Source organism: Barbatula barbatula, assembly GCF_947034865.1.
Source record: "Barbatula barbatula genome assembly, chromosome: 15".
Lineage (NCBI taxonomy): Eukaryota > Metazoa > Chordata > Actinopteri > Cypriniformes > Nemacheilidae > Barbatula > Barbatula barbatula.
The window spans coordinates 16,640,185-16,662,499 of record NC_136778.1 but is presented as its reverse complement, the minus strand read 5'-3'; the positions used below and the strand labels follow the sequence as shown (position 1 = coordinate 16,662,499).

The window sequence follows — 22,315 nt, the reverse complement described above, 5'->3', positions numbered from 1 at the left end:
CCAAATTCAGATTTCTTTCAGATATTTTTGCACTTGAATATATTAAAGCTTATAATACTTGCTAATAATAAACTTTCATGACAATGTCACACTTGGCTGATCGGCATAGTCACAGATTTGTCAACTGTCTTGAATATTATTGGTGAGCCCTGTGTTTAGCGGGCACCTTACAGAGTTCATGCGGGCTACTAGGTACATCTCTTTGTATGTTCCATTAAAGAAACCCATATAATATAGGTTTGGAATGACTCGAGGTCAAATGAAAATGTTTCTACAGTAGAAAAGGGTCACTGCTTTCAAGTTTCAAGCACCCTTTGGATTAGATTTAGAAATAAAATGCAACAGAAAGTAAAATACCACACTACTAATGTCACATTTAATTATGTTCCAAACACGAGGGAGATGGCCTTGTGTTTTGTGTTATATGATAAGGTTTTTGTCCCTGTGTTGAGAGTAGGAACAGGGGAGGCTGGTAAATCCTCCTCTCCGCTTACTGGCACCTCAAAGTGCTGGTTCATTTTCACGTGGAATATTTATATACTAAATTTACCCCCGGGGGCAGCTCACATATCAAAATGAGTGGGTCTGCTGAGTGAGACTCTCTCCAGCATCGTGGTCTGTGTGTCCAGCCCTGGGTGGGCGGCAGTTCCGATTTGAAGTGTTGCATCATGCAGTCAAAGGGTTTGTAAAGCGTCTATGCAACGGCTTTGAATAATGCATGCGTAAGAGAACTGAGGTTTAAAATGACCCTTGAGAAACAGAACAAAACTTGGAGGATGATTGGCCATTAAATGTTTGATGTCTTCTTTGTTTCGATAGGAAGCTGCAATTGACCTGGCACACAAGTAGTCTAGTACTCTGCCATTGATCTACAGGATGGATTTCACAAAGACAGTTAGGAACACAACACAAACAGCAGGGTGGTAGTCGTAAAGTACATGGTCACTTTATTTGAAGAAAATATTAAAACAGTAGCATGTACAACTTGGAATGAATGCAAACAGAATTATGGAATGCAGACTCCCGCAGCAGATGCAACGCAGGGGAGAATTCACCAATCAGAAGTAAAGAAACCAGAGTGGAAAGTGAAGGCTCAGCCACACTCCTCCAATCATCTAGAACATTCCTCCATCATCTCCATCATAGAACAGCGCACCACGGAGGAGACAGCCGTCCAGGAAAGAAAAAGTCATTTAAACAAAATAAACAATCAACAAAAATATAAATCTGAAACAATAAGTCATGCCAAACATTTTCGACTTTTGGTAGTTTTTGTATTTTATTCTTGTTTTAGATTTTTAGTTTTTATCCCCCACAATACATGAAAGCCCGTTCCACTTGAAACTTGAATATACAAGCTTTCTCTCTACTCACGTTTCCTCTTTAATTACAAAACCCCACAATACAACACTTCAGTGGACTCCGCTCCTATTGGCTGGAAAATGAGCTCCGGGCTCAAGCTGCATGCATGAAGAACAAAAAAAACAAGAAAACAAAAGGAGAATGGCCAGCCCAAACATTTTCAAGAGCACATGGAACTTAAAGAGTTCACCAAATGCTGTGTTTCTTCATTTTGAGATAGTTACAGGTTATTTTTCTTGAATAAATGATGCTAGACTGATCTTTGGGGACAGGATCACTAACCATTTCATGCAGATATTTGACGTTTTTCCATTATTTTCTGTGTGGACAGAAGGATACTTTTTTTAACATTCAATTATTTTTAAACAGAAACATTATGAATAAATGAAGATTTTTCCCAAGAGGTATGTAAAACATTTGACTGAATTTTTTCTCTTCTAAGAGGGCACAGCAGAAGGAGGAGGCTTCACTTTGCGGTCATCATCTGTACAAATTCTGAGAGGAGAGATGGAGAGGAAACGAGATTAGGTGGTTGCTTATGGCCAATTGCCGGGAAGTGCAGTCAGCTACTAACTTGTTAAATGGCTTGTTTATTTATAAAGAGGTGAAGGCAGATTTTACATGGTAATTAGCATCCAATTTTATAAAAGAAAAGAGGCTCTGCTTTCAGCAAAATAAAGTGTCACTTTTTCATGTGGTCTTAAGATCATGGGTTCTATGGTCCATTTAAATGCAGATAATGCAAATACAAAAAAAAAAATACATTAAAATGTTGATAGTCCAGGTTTACTTAAAGATGCAATCTGTAGCTTTTTGGGTGAAGAATTGAGTTACTGAACAAGTACATCGGTAAAATCAGTGTTTAAAATAGTCTTCACTTCACAATAGTAAAAGTTGGAGAATGCAGCTTTAAAACATATTTGGGAATTAACCTAAACATTACAAAGTTTCTTTCTTTAAATTAAAAAGACAAAAATGAGATCTTAACTAATTACTGCTCATTTTCTAATAAACAAGTAATTATTTTTTATTATTATTATTTAGAGAATTATTCCTAAATAGAAATGTGTACATAGAAATGCAAAAGGAAAGCTGTGGGCATTAAGATCAACAGAACTTACCTTCATAGTTCACCTGACCATCACCATCTATGTCGGCTTCTCTGATCATCTCATCCACCTCTTCGTCTGTCAGCTTCTCACCAAGGTTTGTCATAACATGACGTAACTCTGCAGCACTGATGTAGCCGTTACCATCCTAAAGATGGCATGGGAAACCAGGATGAGAAAACGTAACCAAACCTACTTTGAGATTCAGGTCAACTCTGTCTCTAGTAACCAGACAAAGGCAAAAAACGTACCTTGTCAAATACCCGGAAGGCCTCACGAATCTCTTCCTCGCTGTCTGTGTCTTTCATTTTCCTGGCCATCATCGTCAGAAACTCTGGAAAGTCTATGGTTCCATTGCCTTGAAAAAACATGAAATATATAGTTGTTACTGATAAAGCATACATTCTTTTAAGAATCAACCCTAGTTCAGTAGGCTTGGAAACTCTACATGTGAATGTAACGCATACTGCAGCGTTGCCCGAAAAACATGATGGTCACTTACAGTTTACAAATGAGTCATCATAGAGATGAGTTTACTGGGAGCTAGTAATACGCCAGGGGAGATCAAGAACCATGTGACCCCACTCTCTGGATTAACAGAGGGTTGACAGTCCTCCAGGGCTCATGATGAATAATAAAAGCCAATGATTTGAGAAGATTCTGCTAGATCCCTGCAGCTGGCCACAGATGACCATAAAAGAGATGAATGTTTAACGAGGTCTGAAAAAGGTCAAGCGTTCGGTAATAAAGACCAGGGTAGATTACTGACTGAATGTGTAAAACCACAAGTCTAGGATTGGCTAGTCTAAAAGAGACAATGAGTTCTGAGCCGTGGTCTTCAGGGCTGGAACATGTGGTGATTTAATGGTCTGTTGTGTAATATAGTAAGAAAGACCAGAAGACAACAACTTAAAGATGTCAACAATAGGACACATTCTTTTCAAAGCACAAACATCTTTTCTAAAACGACAACATCACAAAGGTGCAGAAATCAGCCATTTCCAGGTCACTTCCAGTGTCGATTCACAAAATAAAGACAGTCTTAGGTTTCCCAGCGACGGAGTGCAGTGAGTGTGTGGGAATTAGATGTTTGACAAGCGCAAAGAGTGGATTATGCAATTACTTTTATTTTTCGCTACTCGCATTATTGTCGTCTGACCGCATCAGAAAAGAAGAGGCAGGCTGCATTCCACAAAGCCTATCGATTTGTTGATCGATGAAGACCAACGGAACGCTCTGACACCAGTAGACTTCAGAAGTTGTTTAGTTTCTAAATACCACATCATCTTGATTTGTGGCAGGTGACTGTCATAGAAGTTCATGATATGAGGCTGATAAGAGTTCTGTTGCTCTGTTGGACAGAGTTATGTCACAGAGATGAGTGGATGAGATTAGATGCTTTCACAGACGAGCTGTTCTTTTCAACGACAGCTATATGAAAAACATATCTTTTCTACAATCAAAATACTTTCTCCTGTCAGTTGTCGAGACATCTTTGGGTTATTACTAGGAAGATGTCCTTAAGCTCGGTCACATTTGCGCTTTGTTTGAGTTACATATTTTATAATATATTTATTTTCCTCGAATACAAGCAAGTGGAAGTAAAATTCTTTTTACATAACAAATCCACTCACCATCAGCATCCACCTCATTGATCATGTCCTGCAGCTCAGCCTCTGTGGGGTTCTGACCCAGCGACCTCATTACTGTGCCCAGCTCTTTGGTTGTGATGGTGCCGTCACCGTCCTTGTCGAATAAGGAAAATGCCTCCTTGAACTCTGAGGGGAGTAGAGAGTGGCATATGCATTCAGCACATGCTCTAAAACACGCAAATTAGACATTTCAGGTTACTCTTACCTGCAATCTGCTCCTCTGTTAACTGGTCAGCCTAAAATCAACAGAAAATAGATGTTAGTAGATATAGAACAGATTAGGAAGTATTAGCACTGCATTCTACCGCATTGAGAGTGATATTCCTACTGCCTCCAATGAGTGAAAATGTTAAAGAGGGAAAATATTAAGAAAAAGAAGGAAAAATTTAAGAAAAAGCAACACTTAAATATTAGGGGTGTCCCCGACTAAGGACATAGTCGAATAAAAATTGTCACGTCTTGCCTATAGTCGAATCGCACATGTGTGAGCATGCATTTGTTACGATATCAGGTGGTAACAAGGGTACAGTGCCACATGGACGCACCAAAGATTAATGTACAGAACTTGTTTAGAATATAATATACCTTCAAAATAAAAAAAATTAAATGCTAGATTCAAGTTAAGTTGTTTAAGCAAAATGTCTGAAAGATCATATTTTCAAAACACCAGAAAAATGAATGGACATGTTCCTTAAACATCACATAATGCTGTGCCACTTGTACTAGACCAGATCGCACCTCAAAACTATTTTTAAAACTACACAATAATAATGATATATGTTTTACAAATGCGAATACAAAGCTTGTTCATTACCAGTGAACTACAAATAAAGTTACTTGCTTTACTGCATTCCTCCTTTACATGCAGTCCTTTTCACATTTTTTCCTACACACCCTTTCTCCGTCCTCCTGACCGAACACTTGCTTTCAAGTGCAGAGAATGACAAGTTCCGAAAGTCTGTGCAGTCAACATACTTGCTATATACAGTGATTTTGGTTATATGTATTATTTTTACAGTAAAGAAAGGGTGTCTGCTACGCCACTGCCCATAAAACCAAAATGGCATGATTCCCTTTGCATAACACATCTGCAAAGATTCGACTGGTAGTCGAATCAGGCTCCTCCTTTCGAATCTTTTTTTCTCCACGGATGAAGGTCAAGAATTTACACTTACGCCTACCTCTGACTAGACGTAAGATTTAGTCTTAGACGTAAGATTTAGTCCTAGATGTACGCTATGCCTTTGTGGTGTAATATGTAGCTGCTAGGCCTGTAGCGATGCGTCGATGACATTGACGTCAAATTTTCGCGTCGACGCTTCGCCACACACACGTGGGAGACCAAAACATTGAACAGACACGGAACTGCAACCTCCTCACATAATATCGGACAAAACCCCAATGAATGAAAAAAAAAGTCTAAAAAACAGCTCGCCCTAAATCTTAGAAGGTATGGGAATACTTTAAATTTAGTCTTCAACGTAAAGGTGTCGTTATTTGGGCTCTTTGCCAAATGGAGTTTGCATACCACACCAGCACAACGGCAATGTTGGAGCATCTGAAACGGAGGCACCCTTTCATTGTCACTCGCGAAGGACACAATAACAAGAAATGAATTTAGCCAACATTATTACTTACATGTTTGTGTAGTGTGTTGATTTGCTTGAGCTCTGCGCACTTCGGTGGTGCTAGCTAGCTATCTTAGCTCTCCGTGCAGTTTTTTCATGCTAGGTAGCTACTGGCGCCTATACAGCTGTGTTTAACGTTAGTTATCATCTAATGTAGGCTTGAATGGAAGCTAGCTTACGGCTGCATCTATAGTAGCTGACTAACCTAGCACGAAAAAACTGCACAGAGAACTAAAATGTGTTGGTGGTTACTTGGTTAGCCTAGCACCACCAAAGTGCACAGCTGCTAAACAGGCTGGCCTTTAATTTTGTATAACAGTTAAATTATTTTATTTATTTTGTGTAAAGAAGATTATTTAAACGGTTTAATAAAGTATATTTATTTGAGATACATTATGGTTTTTATTAATCGAGTAGTAGAAAATAATCGATCAATGAATCGACAAAATTGTCGTTAGACTAGTCGACTAATCGTTTAAATAATCGCCCGATTAATCGTTTAATAAATAATCGTTTGCCCCAGCCCTAGTAGCTGCTCTCTGTTGGCAATGGCATCAGATTACACTACGCTGGGTATTAGACTACACTACGCTAACCATCAGGGTCAAGGTCTGTGTTTTACAATGTGGAGAGAGACATAAGCTCTCTGCATTAATCTCAAGAGCTTGCTAAAGTATATGAGGGCTGATAGTAAAAACATTATGAACACTACCCCATTATGAAGTGGGCGGAGTGAGGCCAATGGGCCAAAAGAAGTCCTGTGCGCATTATAGGGAAAGTGGAACAACAGTGTTTTCATTCTGACTTTAAAATGATAAACATGCCGTCTTCTCATGCTTGACAAAACCAACTTGTCAAAAAATTTATTGGATGCATTACTTCGTATTTGTGTGCTAAATACATTCCCCGAAAATTTTATAGGTTTCAGAAAGAAAAATTTGAACGTTAAAATCTGTTTCGTTAAAAACTTTTCTTAGTCCCTTATTAGACAATTCTCCTGGAAAACCACGGCAAGGTGAAAGAAATAGCCTGCCCACACGACAAGCGATAGGAAGACCCACTTACAATTAAGATTGGCTGCGCTATAGGCCTACAGCTGCTGCTTGTTACTCTTGCGACATTGAGGTGTGTTTGTTTGTCCAAAGCATTTCTGTGATGGATGTTATATAAATGGTGGATATAACGCTGGATTTGGAGATTGTTTGAACCTGATTTGAACCTGTCCCAGTGCTAAAAGAGGCTGGACATGAACCGCATGGGTAAGTGAAACGGAGTCATAAGTCTGTGTTTTGTTGGCAATTGGGTGAGCACATGCTTTAGTTCCCCCACCAGCCGCCCTCCCAAAACCCTGCCTGGGGATGGGGAGCACCACAGGAACAGATGCAGCTGTTCTGGGACTCCTGTCATCCTGCAAAGACCATGGACAGTTATTGGTCTCGTTATTTAAAACATTTCTCTTTCTTTAATGGGCAATAAATAGTACTGTTTCAGATCGATAGAAACATCGAGGGCACACATTGAAACAAGTGTTCTGGGATTTTACAAATTCCCAAACCGTACACTTGCAATAACTTGCTGTTTTGCCTAGTAGCTCATAAATCGACAATACAGTAAACAGGCTAATAGGAATTACTAGTTTATGTTAATGTCATAATACTCTTTAAAAGAGACAGCTAAACTGTTTATTAGTGACAGGCAAATAAATATATCAGAGTCAATATTTTGACATTTGGAGATCAGCATTCCAATTATTAAATAAACTGAACAACTGAATTATATTGGTTGTACATTGTGCACTGTCACACCATTGTGAGATGAATTTTTATAAATGTTGTTCTACCTCTCATTTCCAGGAAAACTATGTAGGTCAGTACACAGCACAATCCCCATGAGTCCCAACACATAAAGCAGGAGTTTGAGGGACCATTATTACATCATCACTTCTGTATCCTATCCCAGATGTTATATATATATATGAACATATACTAGCCCGATATATCCAATAGATGGCCTGAAGGTCAAACGACATTAACAAAACAAGCTGATATATATCCTTCGACATTTGCAACATTTCAAGTCATACACGTGCAAAGTCAAAGTAAAACCCAAAGCAGAGTTTGAGCTACAACTAAATTATTTGTGCAATTTTGCTTTCACATCTTGAATATTTGAGCATACTCTGTTCCATTAATGCAATTTCTTGTGAAACTCTGATGGGGACAGGATTTATCTCAGGATATAAATCTGAGAATCAGATGGTCTCCATTTGTTTTTTATTTCATCTCATTGGCTCATTACTTATCGGACCGAAAACCGCCCTACGTAACAACCAAGAATACTGCTTAACTATTGATGGATCTTCCATAAAACCCTCATCTTCAGCTTAGAATCTTGGCTTTATATTCAATAGTACTCTGTCATTTGAGAACCAGGTCGCCAACACCTGTAAAATTGTGTTTTTCCATCTTAAAAATATATCTAAACTATGTAATATGCTGTCACCATCAGATGCAGAGAAGCTTATACATGCCTTTATGACATAAAGACTAGATTACTGTAATGCTCTTTTAGCTGGTTGCCCTGCAGGCCTATTACAAAAACTCCAACTGGTCCAAAATGCGGCAGCTCGAGTTCTTACGCGTACAAAAAAGTATCAGCATATTAGCCCGGTTCTTTCAACCTTGCACTGGTTACCTATAAAGCATCGCATAAACTTTAAAATCTTGCTTATTACCTATAAAGCCTTGCATGGTTTAGCTCCTCACTACTTGAGAGAACTTCTAACGTATTATAGTCCATCACGTGCACTACGCTCTCAGGTGTCAGGTCAGTTGGTAATAACTAGAATTTCAAAATCAAGTGCAGGCGGCAGATCCTTTTCCTATCTAGCGCCTAAACTTTGGAACAGTCTTCCCTGTACTGTCCGGGAGGCAGACACACTCTGTCAGTTTAAATCTAGACTAAAGACGCATCTTTTTAATCTTGCATACACTACACTATCATAATATATATATTTCAAAGATCTAGGCTGCACTAGTTAGATCAACCGGAACCAGGGACACTTCCAATAACAACTGATGCATTTGTTGCCATCAGCCAGTCTTGCCTCATTGTTCCAAGGTTACCAGAGCGGGCAGGACGCAGTCCAAGGTTGCTGGAGCAGGCAGGGCGCAATCCATTCCCAGAACTGACAAATGCTGGACGAAGGACGTGGCGACTCTACAAAACTTCAGTCGCTATTAGATTATTAATGATAATTTTAAATCTAACTTTGTTTTTTATTTTGCCTTGTTGTGCAAGCACTGTCGAGCTTGTGCAGAGGCAGCAGTTTTTGCCAGAGGGGAACTGGAATCCCCTGGTTAGGCCTGGTCTCCCTCTGAGATTTTTTTCTCCTCCAATGGAGTTTTGGGTTCCTCGCCACCGTTTGCATACTGTTTTGCACTGTTTGCCTGGCCGGGGGGAGCTGCTAGAATTTGATAGTCTTATTTAATTAACACTGCATATAGGAATTTATGTTGTGTGTCTGATATTTGACCTGTGTTTTGACTTCCATAACCTTTTATGTTTTACTTATAGTCAATGTTTTCTTGTACAGCTACTTTGTAACAATGAAAATTGTAAAAAGCGCTATATATATAAAGCTGATTTGACTTGGTGTCTGGTTAAAACACGTTATTTGTTAATTGTTTCAAATTCAATATTTATGTTTTATATGAACAGGTACAGCTGAAAATATAAAACACTGTGGTCTGGTTTACTATATAATACACCACAATTACAACATTTATGAATTGCCAAACACCACCTCCCAGGTTCAACAGCCAACAATAGCCCGGTGACAGATATTTCACCATGACACACCTTTCATTTGCATAAGTGACAATGACTACAGCGAAAATACAGGAAACTCTGTGGTCATTAACATAAGCCAATACACCAATGCATCCAACATTGTGGTGTGGTTAAACTACAACTGCATGTCGGTGTAAAGGCCTTTAATGGTCTGTAAAGTGGTTTGAAATGGGAATACCAGCCCTGCCTTAGAAATTCATGCTTTGAGGGTGCAGGAAGGGAGATGACGCAACAGACGGCAGCGGAGGTACATCCTCATCGGAGACATCATCTATAATCATCTTTATCTTCTTCATGTCCAATACATCAAATATAAAAACAACCGCATACACATTTTTTGCATCCCAACCCACTGACCCTGTACCCTTGAACCCTGGGACAACCAGCCCAATAAATCCAATCAAACAGGTTTTTTTTAGATCTAAATAAAAATGACCATCTTGCAATATTGGACATAATATAAATAATAAAATAAAATTAACAACAATTCTAATGTATTAGGGGAAATAAAATATTTTTCTTTAGCATTTGAAGTGTGTAACCCGTATGTAAGATAAAGGATGTAAGAATTGCGCAGTTTTGGATTCAGGCTCCATTGTGGCTGTTGCATCGCTAAATTTCACTTCAAATAAAACACCAGAAAATGTTAATAACGTTAATGAAAAATATTTGAAAAACACGTTTCTTTCTATATCGGACCAATACATATTTAATCGAACGATTTTCTATTACCAGGCCATTTCTAAGCAAACGTGGCATCAGGGAAAACGAGAATAATCAAGGCAAAATGTCTAACTGCGTAAAAATGCAAATAAAGCGGTATATGACATAAAATATTACGTACCATATTTGTAGGAAATAGAGGTCGGTAATGTCCAGACTAGATTTAACGCAGGTCTCTCTTGGATGCTCGTTCACTTGTGCAGCCCTAGGTCTGTACTCAGCGAGATCTGCACATGTATTCATCCGCCACTCACTTCCTGACTCGGTGCGAGCGGAACGGCCCTTTTTCCCTGTCAGCCAATGACACGGGCCGTTAGAGCGCACTTAGACCGAAGCGCACACTACTTCTACACCGATGCAGAAAATACTGTTGATGTTCTGCTGAAAAACATGAGCATCAAGATGATGGATTAATGCAACTGCTTGCCAAATTATACTAATTTACATACACATAAGTACTACTCTGCTAAAATATTGGTTGAAACTGTTTAAAGTTCCCCCTGGCCATAATTGAATAGGCGCGTGAAAGATAACTAAAAAGTAATTGTCCAATGGAAGTAAACCAATAATATGTAAGCATTTTTTCTTTTTTAAATTGGCCTACATTATACATTTGTGTTACATGTGTAATATATATTTTCTGAACCACCGTTTTATTTTCTTAAACCTTTTAAAAAGCTATTTACGTACTTAATCATTCATTTAAAAGTCATCTTGCTGACTAAAGTTGCTCGTTTTGTCCAATTCATTTTAATAAATGTTTTAGAGGAAGTCTACATAACTTTCATTTAAAGGATATGTCACTTTTAAATCTATTGGTGTGAAATGTCATAGAATAAAATTTTCTATACTTAGGGACATTCGTTTGAAACTCATTGCAACCATTCTAGCCAATTATTAAATACATTAAAACAAGCTCTGTCCGAAGATTGTGTGGCCCTAGTTTCTCACGGCGGAAGAGTCCACGTGGATTCCCCTCCGCTTCAGCATTTGCTGTGTTGTTTTGCTACAGAGCACCTGATTGGTTAACGCAGACCTGCAATATTATACACAATGTTAAGGGGGGCATTATTGGCCGCCCTAGACCTGCAATGCACCAGGCTTTATTTTAGTTTTATTATATTTCCTTTTCACTTTGGAACAAATATCTGGCTACATTTGCTAAAGATATTCTTAACTGCAGTACGATAAATAATGAGGTTTATGTTCTTGCCCTTTGTATTGGCTAATGCATAGCCCATGCCTGTAGACTACCACTCAACAAATGCTGGATAATATTTATTTTCATTGATGAAAGTGCAAAACTTTGCAATGCACTTTTGTTTAGGATTACATTTATTACTTAATATTGCAATGTACTATGGGGGCCATTTACATGTAGGCTATATGGTTTGATTATTTTTTAGAACTTTATTGGAATGGATGTTTTTAAATAGCTTAAAATAACAAAATCCCATATTAACCCATTTCCCAGAACCTTTTTCCCCCATGTAAATTCACATGCATGCATAGTGCCTTCAGACAATCTCCTTAATATTGACTGTAGTAAATTGTACTAAAAAACAAACAAAAGATAATACCAAAATGGTTGCAAGTGACACACGGTGTCCCAGGATGGAAGATCACATAGCCTTTCACATTTCACATTTTGTTCTTTGTTGTGGGTTTCTTTGATAACCTGTTAAATGTAATTGTTTAAAACATGAGATAAATGGTCTCCCATAAATATCTAGAGAAGTTTAGCATTTCTAACACCGTCAGGGGTCTGTGAACAGCTTAAACTTTAAGTGTGCTGGTCTCTGCTGAAAGTCTCTTGATGTGAAGGCAGTGAGTGCACGGTCCAACTGATTTAAGGAGAGTGATTGTGTGAAGAGCTGCAGACTGGCTGCTTTCTGCTGACTGAACAATTTCGATTGATGCTCCTGACTCATGTACATCAGGGATGCATTTTTATCACAGACGAGGAAGAGACAGACAGCATGACGTTCATCCTTAAGTAATTATCATATCCTCTCTTGAAGGAAAATGTATTATTATTTTACTTATTATATGTCACCTCTGCACAGGCAGTATTTGTTGCCGTCACTTTTTGATGATAAATCAATAAAATTCATAGAATTGCAGGAAAAATACTTTTTAGTAAATTTCCTTGAAAATAATATCAGAATGTTAATTTAACTATGAGATGATGCCAATAATGTAGGATGAGTTATGTGAAAAAAATTGTTGGGTTTTCACAAATGTACAGGTTTGTGTATGTAAAATTTTAATTCACTCAGAAAGTCACAAATGCCTAATGTTTTCTGTTTACTTTAGGTTTTGGGACTATAGCAGCTAACAATATTCTTAGAAAAAATCTGATTGACTTTCTTTATTTGGTTTAAATGTTTTTTATTAATACGTAGAGTCAAGATCAAATAATAATTCAATTCTTAAATTGTTGTTGGGTAAACTTTTTTTAGTTCACTTCAGGTCAATCAAATTTAATTAACTAAATCTTTCAATTAAATCTTTCAATCAAATTCTGTGGCCTATGACAATGAAACAAAGTCAAATTTCTCAGATACAGCTCCAGTATTTATTTTATAATCACAAAGAAGCAAAAATATATTGCCAGATAAAGAACTTACATGCGCAAAATTTAGCCAAGCATACACTCAGAAGCGGGCATATGCACAAAGAAATGAGAAGTGGAGAAAGATTAGAGATAAAGCCCCTCTGGGGTGCCCTCCTGCTTCTTATACAAAACATTTTCTTTGGACTTCTTAAAGTCCTCGTTTGTAACTTTCATCCGCCGTTCTCTGAGGGCCATGAGCCCTGCTTCTGTACAGATGGCCTGAAGAGAGAAAATCAAAAAGGACACATTTAACACTTACTGTATTCCAGTAAATTCTGAAAAGAACCAATAAACACAACACAAGAGGGCAGCAGAGCTTGGGATGTCATAATTGTTCAATCCAATTTTTTTTTTAAATATTCACAATTTTACATACTGCTTTACAAACTGTACATTTAGGAACTACTTAGATATAAAAAATAAAGAAAGACATTAAATACATGGTGTAGTGAGGTAGGCGGGACGAGAGCTGGGTGCGTGAGTGTTGACGAGCGACCGGACCGTCAGTGAGAGAGGACCACGCCTGGATTTTATGTTGTTGTTGTGTGTGTTTATTTAATTAAAAGTTATCTTATGTTCGCCGGTTCCCCTCTCCTTCCTTCCCTTTTTTTGAAACTTGTTACGCATGGTATAATTGCAATTTCAGTATGGTGTACATCAGTGGTGTGCGGTGAACTTAAAAAATGAGGAGGCAGATTTCTACCCATGTAATTTTTGTTCATCTCTGCACTATTCACAAGTGCGTTTGTCAGAAAACCAGTGTCATTTCAGTGTTTATGTGTGAAAAATTCCTTTTAATTACTAAAAGTTCATTACAGTATGTACTTCTGATTTTTTATTTTCCCTGCTTTGGGAAAAGGTACATCAACACCACCTTCATCTTCTTCTGGAACATTTGGGATTTCCTATATAAGAATAACATCATTATCAATGCCATCAATTTAATTATTAGCAGTCCCAGAAATACTCAAAGCATTTAAGAGATTAAATCAAATAGATGTGACTTACTTTAGCCTTGCTGCTATCCTGAGCAAGCCTGATCACAAGCAAAAGTTTTTGAACAAATCTGAATCACGTAATATTCTGTCAACAATCGATAACTCCTCTGCCTTCGCCATCTCGACACGAATGCTAAACTACGATTAATACAACTAATAAAACAATTTAATTAACGTTCAATCTAATTTAGCGCCCGCAGTTTAAAATGTATGACGAAGACGAGCAGGAAGGCGGGATCTCGCTGATGAGTTAATCCAATCATAGCTCGTTGGAGGCATTGCCTCCTCTCACGTGACTTTTTTCCATTCTTTTCAACTACCCCCACTCAAACTCACAGCACGCTTTAGAGGGTATATTTAAAGTCAATGAGCTTGGAGGAGGCAAGAGAAACGCTGCCTCCCCCTTTTGGAATTCTTTCGAGCGGGGTCGCTGTTTCACACTGTTGTACACGCTGATTTATCTCATATTAAGCTAAATACGTTATATCCGCTGTCCTATTTTATTTTTTGAACTGTTTATAATATTCTCATTCGATTATTTTCGAGGGGGAGGGGAGGCACTGCCTCCGTTGCCTCCTCGGAGGAAACGCCCCTGTTGTACATTGATGAAACGGTTTGTAATCACACATTTTCAGAACGAAAATGTATTACAAACAGTAAATCATTTAGAGACTATTAAACATTAGCATGGAGTTGGTTAGTAAAATCCAATTTTACTTTTGCATTTGTATGTATTATTATTTTTTTAAATGTTGGATTGTCAGCTAGAAGCTGTATTGCTTTGTTGTATTTTTTATTCAATAAGTAACTTTCCAGGAAATTTATCTATGGCCCTCTAAATATTTTACTCTAAATAAGTTACGTAATCAACATACCTTAATATCAGCTCCAGAAAGGTCATCCTTTGCCAGGATGAGATCATCCAAGTTCATGTCTTCTGCCACAGTCATTCTGCTGGTGTGGATCTGGAAGATCCTTCTCTTGGTTTTCTCGTCCGGTAATGGGAACTCAATTTTACGGTCGATACGACCTAAAGGTCATAAGAGAAAGCAGAGAGCTGAACAATTATCCTGCCAACACATCTTAAATAAACTTCAACCATATTTGGAACTTTGAAAATAGAATGTGAAGTATCTGTTAATGGAAGATGTTTATTAAAAGCTTACTTTTTGTGCAAAAACAAAATGTTGTGTCTCCAGGATATCTACATTTACATTTATGTCTAATTACAATGACATGCAAGATGACGTCTAGTGTGCTTTTTCTGCGTGCGGAGATTTCGGACTCAATGTGCAACGGCTTTAGGAATTAAATATCTTACCAGGTCTAATAAGTGCAGGGTCAAGGGTTTCTATTCTGTTGGTAGCCATAATGACCTTTACATCCCCACGTGAATCAAAGCCATCCAGCTGGTTAAGGAGTTCCAACAGGGTTCTCTGAATTTCACGCTCACCTCCAGAATTTGAGTCATATCTGCATGAGGTATCCCAGGTACACCATCACCATAAACATCAGACAGGACTTGGAATAAAAAGACTTAAAAATCTATTGCTTAAACAATTTTGCTATACCTTTTAGTTCCAATAGCATCTATCTCATCAATGAAGACAATTGAAGGTGCGTGTTCCTCAGCCACCCTGAACAGCTCACGTACTAGTTTAGGGCCATCACCAAGGTACTTCTGAATTAGCTCTGACCCAACAACCCGCAAAAATGTTGCTGATGTCTGATTGGCCACTGCCTTGGCAAGGAGGGTTTTACCTATCGTCCAGAGCAAACAAACAATGAATTATTTTTGTGTCACCACAGCTCCTACGACTTGCTACTACTATATAACACCTTCCACAAATATAGTACATAATAGATGTTCCACACATTGATTTAGGCATTCACAACAAAAAACTTTTTGTCAAACTAGCAAGCCCCTTTCCTTTGTGACAGTTTAATTTGGTCAAAATTTCCATTAGATGTTAGCCATTTAAGCCATCTGTGTTTTAGCAAATTGTATGGTTCATTTAACATTTATTCCCAGAAAGTTTCAAAATAAATGTATAAAAGATAAATTCATGTATTTAAAACACATTCTATGTTGAACACTCTATTGGTGGAAAGCGCATTAAAATATTATTAAAAAAGCACAGAAAATAATAATTTATATCTCAATAGTCATAAGTGAGTAAAATAATCAAAAAAAAAATGTATGTGGTAATGATGAAATTGACCTGTTCCAGGTGCACCATAAAGGATGACTCCTTTGGGAGGCTTGATGCCCATTTCCTCATAATACTCTGGATGGGTCAAAGGCAGCTCCACTGACTCCTACAGGTTAAGATAACATCCACATTTATAGTTTACACAATACCCTAACAAAGTTCCCTCTAAAACAATGAACTTTAACATTGCTGCTTGTTTAAATACTAGGGAGCCTCCTTGAACTCAGGCATCTATCCATCTGATTTAATCCAGCAAAGGTTTGTCTTTTACTTACTTTAATTTCTTGAATCTGAGCGTCCAGTCCACCGATGTCTGCGTATGTCTCTTGTGGAGCCTTCTCCACCTTCATTACTGTAACGAGAGGGTCTGTATCGTCCATCAGCACCCCAATAACAGCATGGACCTACAAACAAGAACAAAAGGTTATGGTACACCCAAATAAAAAAAACTTGTTTAGGCCTTGTGGGTGATTTACCTTATGGTTAAGTAAGACAGAACAGCCGGGCTCTAGCAGATCTTTGTCGACAAATGATAGGATGCTGACATAGTGCTCTGAGCCCACAGATGTGGAGACTATGGCATGGTTGTCATCAATGATCTCCTCTAGACTTCCAACAGACATAGGGGTACCCCTGAGGTCATCGACCTTTGACCTCTCCTCCTATGATAAAAATAAGATTTCAGGAAAAAAGAAATAGGGAGAGAGAGCGATAACATCTGCATTGAACAAATTGCCATGATATTATCTGGTTCTCCATGACAATAGAAACCCTGACATATATACAAATGAATGGATTTAACACCTCCTGTTTTTCTTCCAGAGGTTTCATCTGTTCTTGGTTTCTGATGAACTCCTCTTCCATAAGCAGATAATCTTTAATTCTCTCCTGCTTTAGGAGCTTCAGTCTGCAATGCGTGTGAGGAGTGACTACACACAAAGAAAAAACAATGACAAAACAATATTCACCAGAACCCAAAACCCTGCAGCAAAACAAGATATGCATCACAACAGACTACAGGTCTTAAAGGGACAGTTCGCCCAAAAATGTCAATTCTGTCATCATTTACTCACCCTCTGGTTATTCCAAACCTGTATAAATTGAATTGTTCTGCTAAACACAAAGGAAGATATTTGTAAGTATGTCAGTAACCAAACAGATCTCATCCCCCATTTACTGCCATATTAGAGAAAATAACCTATTTGAGTCAATGGGGGGTGAGATCGGTTTGGTTACTGACATTTTACTTTAGAATTTCATGTACCTAAAGGCAGTTTGCTAGCAGCATCAGGTCCCTTGGACTTTCTCTTCTTTTTGCCCACTCTAGTTGGAATTGGTGGCTCATATTTCTTCTTCTTGTCCTGCTCAAATGGCAGATTTAAACATTAAATAAGGCCACCAGGATAAGAAAGAATGCACAGTTTAAAAAAAATCACCTTATCATCTTTCTTTCCACCTCCTGGTCCATGTCCTCCACTTTGGCTCTGGCCCTGAGATGAAAAATAAATGATTCAACTGATGTAAGAGTCTAATGGGACATGAAGAAGTACTAATTCAAGAATTTGTGGTTGACTGCCAAGATTTGGGGTAACAGAAAGATGGCCATTAATTGGAATTACCATTATGTTAATTACTATTAATTAAGATTATTAATCAGTTTTCCTGTCTTTATGAAAATCTTGAAAATGCTATTATGAATAACTAGAATGCAAAGTGGATGTCTGACTCTCTGTAGGCTGTATTGTAGGTCTTTGAAATAACTAACAAAATGTCAACACACCTGGCATTTGTAACATTTCAAACATACAGACCAGAAACATTTTCAGCACATTTTCAGTTACTCTAACTCTGAATTTGAGAAGAACTTAACTAACTTAACTCCAGTACATAAAAGTCACTATAACCAGTTGGTTAAAAATAACTTAAAATAATGGATAAAAAACGTAAAGCTATCTCTATCACGCAGAACAATTACAGTGTTTTTATTGCAATAAATACTGTACATAACAGAAAGGGGACATCACAAACATATTTTCAAACGCACACAGCCACACCATTAGCCTATATGAATTGAACGAAAGTAAACTACATCCTGTGAAATTGATCTGAAATGATACACTGACTGTCCAATATACGTTAATCGTGTGAAACAATAACGTTACGTATATTTTAGATCGATTAACTCATCGATTAATCAAATAATTTCAGTGTCGTCATCATCATACAGTACAGTGTAGTAGTCCGGTATTTACGATTTTGACTAGAATGACCAAATCAAGCAACAACATCATAAACTACATCTTGAAATCGCGTGATCTCGGAGTAAGTTATTGTATCAGTAGTCTGTAGTTTACTGCAAGTTCATTGTACGGTAATTGTATGTTTCAATAAGGGCATGTTTGTTTTACAATCATTCCCCCCGGTCTTATACCTTTATCGTTTTCACTTCTTTTCACAAAATGTTTCCACACTACATTTCTTATTTCACAGAATACAGAAATAGACGATCATGTAAAGGAACAAATTGTCGATAAATAAATTGCTGGCTCACTCACCATTTTCACACGGCTAGTCTCACACAATAAGCGTCACTACGGATACCTCATGGGTCAAATCACCGCGCATTGGCAGCTAGATCATACGTCACCGGCGTCGCCGTTAAAGTCCTGTCAAAACTCCCCGAATAAAAATGAGTGATGCAGCTATCGTTTTTCTGGATAAAAACACAAGAACGTTTACAATATTCGATTTCGATGCTTTACGATTTATGTTAAATAAAGAAACGTTTCGGCTTCAGTTAGCGATATTTACATTTAAAAAAATATTGTCATAAGGAATTGTAACTAACCTCTGTTCAGCATTCTTTTGTGCGTAATAATTGTTCAGACATTACTAAAGTTGTCCTTTTTGTCCTATTTGCTGTAGTTGCACTTAATAGCCTACTTTTGGTTTATATATTGTTATTATCTTTTTATTCAGATTTGTATTAGTCCTTGACTCCCCCTAAGAATACTTTATTAGAACAATAAAGTGATCACACTGGCATATACATATAGCTAACCATGTGTTAGGCTACAATTGCGTAAATGTGAAATTAATGTTTTAAATAGGCTATAAAATTATGAGCCTGATATGAAAGGTTGAAAAAATACAATTAAAGGTTTACCGTGAAACTAAAACAGCTATGCAGATGGCAGAAAGTTTTTTATTATAAGTCAGTCAGTCATTTAACCTTTTCTTTCAAAATGAATTACTAAAACTATTGAGGTACGGAGGAGCAGGGGATGTGTAAACTGTAAATACACGCGACACAGATGCGTTACAACAATACGTCTCAGGCAATTATAGAGCAGTGTATGGCATTTTCTAGCCATAAATGCACGGTAAAAGAATAAAGCTCTGCCGAGAAACACAGCGTGTTAGTCAGGTAAAATAGTAATCGGTTTTAGAAGCATTAGGATTAACACTTGCATTAGCTGTGTGCGGGTTAACTGATACACCCTAGTGCATAATGAGAGTGCGTTTTTACAAAAGAAACACTGAAATCTGGCTGCGAAACAACTTATTTTTTATACTGTCATGATCCTGCCATGTCTTGTGCTTGTGTTTGGAAGAACAAGGCCATTGTTTGTTTTCTGTGCCACGTGCTCTCCTGTCTTGCCTCTTAGCCCCACCCCCTTGTTACCATATTCATTATCCCGTTATCAGTTCAAGCCTTTCACCTGTTGACCTCCTTATGCCTCTTTTGTTCCTTTCCTATTTAATGCCATTGTGTTTGCTTTCCTGTGCCGGATCGTTTGTCCACCTTGTCCCTGTCTCTAATAGTCAAGTCAAGTCCCAAGCTCTGGTTCTGCCAGAAGCTCATCCTCATGCCATCTAATGATGAAAAATGTTCAACACAGATTATTGCACATTGTGTAAATTTACTTATGCATTAATGAAGTAAAGATTTATTTTTGCCTTGTTTTCCAATATATTTATACAAAACTAATCTTGATATAGGAATTTCATATTTAAACTGGAAAATAAGAACAAAATAAAAATTATTTATTTTGGCAATGTGAGACTGACAGACCCAGCTTCTGTCTTGCTGAATTTTATGATGTAAGAAAGAATTTTAGTTTTTCAATAAAATGCCAGACACCGTGGATTTCAGACAAAGGATCAGCAAGAGAAGAAGTATACCACAGGTTAAATAGCATTCTAGTATACTCTAAAAAAGGGTGCTATATAGCACTAAAAGTGGTTCTTGGATAGTGCTTTAGTGATTCTTCAGAACCGCTGATAAACCATACAGGGGCTTAACAGGTTCTTTATATGGAAGAGATGCTATATAGCACCTCAGTCATCCCAAAGAACCGCTGAAGAACATCTGAAGAACTACTGAAGCACCAAAATATGGTTATATATTGCACTTATTATTATTAGAAAACATGGTATTAGCTTCCACTGTTATGCAGATGATACCCAGCTATATATCTCATCAAGACCAGATGATTCCTCCCAGCTATCCAAATTAGCAGAGTGCATCAATGATATAAAAAATTGGATGACTTGTAATTTCCTTCTTTTAAATTCTAATAAAACAGAAATATTACTTATCGAACCAAAGACACGTAAACCAAATATTTCTGATTATAACCTGCAAATTGAAGGATGTACTGTTACTCCAACAAATACAGTAAAATATAGGCGTTATATTAGACAGCAACCTGTCATTTCGAAATCACATCTCAAATGTAAAAAAACAGCCTTTTCCATCTTAGAAATGTTGTCAAATATATTCTATGTGTTGCTGACGCAGAGAAGCTTATTCATGCATTTGTGACCTCAAGACTTGACTACTGTAATGCACTACTTAGTGGTTGTCCTGCATCATCAATAAACAAACTAGAGTTAGTTCAGAATGCAGCTGCCAGAGTTCTTACCAGGTCCAGAAAATATGATCACATAACCACAATGTTATCAACCCTTCACTGGCTACCCATTAAGTATCGTATTGACTTTAAAGTTCTTTTAATCACTTATAAAGCCTTAAACGGTCTAGCCCCTACCTACATAACAGAGCTTCTATCACACTACAAGCCATCACGCTCTCTAAGATCTCAAAACTCAGGACTTTTGATAACACCTAGAATAACTAAATCCACCAAAGGGGGTCGAGGTACATAGCACCTAAACTCTGGAATTGCCTTCCCACAATTTAAATCTAGATTAAAGACACATCTTTTCAGCCAAGCATTTACTTAATGCAAATAGGAGACTGCATTTATTAGATATTATTTACTCCACTGTGTTTTACCTCTTCTGTGTTTTTCGTTTTTTCTTATTTTCCCCTGTAAAGCTGCTTTGGAACAATGCACATTGTGAAAAGCGCTATATATATAAAATTGAATTTAATTGAATTGAACGTCACCACAGCAAGCCTCCCCCAACTCTTTCAAACTTTATTAAAAATGTGTTCCCTGGAAAGTAATTACTCCGTGAATGAAGCTGCATCTACGTTTAAAGAGATTTGTGCCCATGTTGCATTATTTGTAAGCTTTGTATACGGGATGAAGTTTGACGTTCCTGCCAAAGGAAGTAGTCACTTTTAGCAACTTGTTAGCATCCACCGTTTTTAAGACACAATAATCACAAGCAGGTTATAACTCGTGTGTTTTTTGTCAGGAAACGTAAACATATTTAGAGGTTTTCTTTACCACAGACCTTATTTCGGGCAATTTACAGAAAAACCCATAGACTTTGGAACGATGGAACCGGAAGTCCTAAAATTCTAACTCGCTTCCGGGTTTTGCATACAAAAATACGTCATCTCTGAGCCTCCACATTGATTGGGACCTGACCCGGCTGACCGATTAAAATATAGACCCGGACTGGCTGACCATTTAAAATATAGACCCGAAGCCGTACAGGTCCCGGGTCCTCTGTGAAGACCTCTAGTTGTCTGGTATATAGTCCTTCTCATAGAAAAGACCAAACAATGGTATGTGTGTGTTAAACTTCCCAACAGTTTATCAAATTAACCAGCAATAAAAATGTACAAAAGTAAAAAAACATAGTAATGCGGAAGTATTAATAAAGAACAACATCATATGTTATGAGACAATGACAGAGACGGTTTTTGTAATTACATAAATTTTTTTAACCGAAGATTTGTG

General features: G+C 37.5%; 2 protein-coding genes across 3 annotated transcripts; both read right to left on the bottom strand.

The window, feature by feature from the left end:
• Positions 1 to 921: 921 nt before the first annotated feature.
• On the bottom strand, positions 922 to 10,646 carry calm1b (calmodulin 1b). Of its 2 annotated transcripts, XR_013787666.1 has the most exons (7): positions 10,448 to 10,572; positions 4,329 to 4,359; positions 4,106 to 4,249; positions 2,723 to 2,829; positions 2,484 to 2,619; positions 1,375 to 1,857; positions 922 to 1,135 (listed from the first exon to the last, which is right to left on the bottom strand). XR_013787666.1 is itself a non-coding variant. In XM_079474878.1 (6 exons), the coding sequence occupies exons 1-6, from the start codon at positions 10,448 to 10,450 to the stop codon at positions 1,829 to 1,831; spliced, it is 450 nt and encodes a 149-aa protein (XP_079331004.1). In that variant the 5' UTR covers positions 10,451 to 10,646; the 3' UTR covers positions 922 to 1,828. The 2 variants fall into 2 exon arrangements, 1 of the variants encoding a protein (XP_079331004.1); XM_079474878.1 differs by having other exon boundaries at positions 922 to 1,857; positions 10,448 to 10,646.
• A 2,235-nt stretch (positions 10,647 to 12,881) lies between these two features.
• Positions 12,882 to 18,811, bottom strand: psmc1b (proteasome 26S subunit, ATPase 1b). The gene is made up of 11 exons (XM_079474877.1): positions 18,710 to 18,811; positions 17,591 to 17,644; positions 17,419 to 17,515; positions 16,959 to 17,083; positions 16,631 to 16,816; positions 16,430 to 16,558; positions 16,164 to 16,260; positions 15,513 to 15,702; positions 15,263 to 15,414; positions 14,817 to 14,971; positions 12,882 to 13,162 (listed from the first exon to the last, which is right to left on the bottom strand). The coding sequence occupies exons 1-11, from the start codon at positions 18,710 to 18,712 to the stop codon at positions 13,028 to 13,030; spliced, it is 1,323 nt and encodes a 440-aa protein (XP_079331003.1). The 5' UTR covers positions 18,713 to 18,811; the 3' UTR covers positions 12,882 to 13,027.
• Positions 18,812 to 22,315: the final 3,504 nt, after the last annotated feature.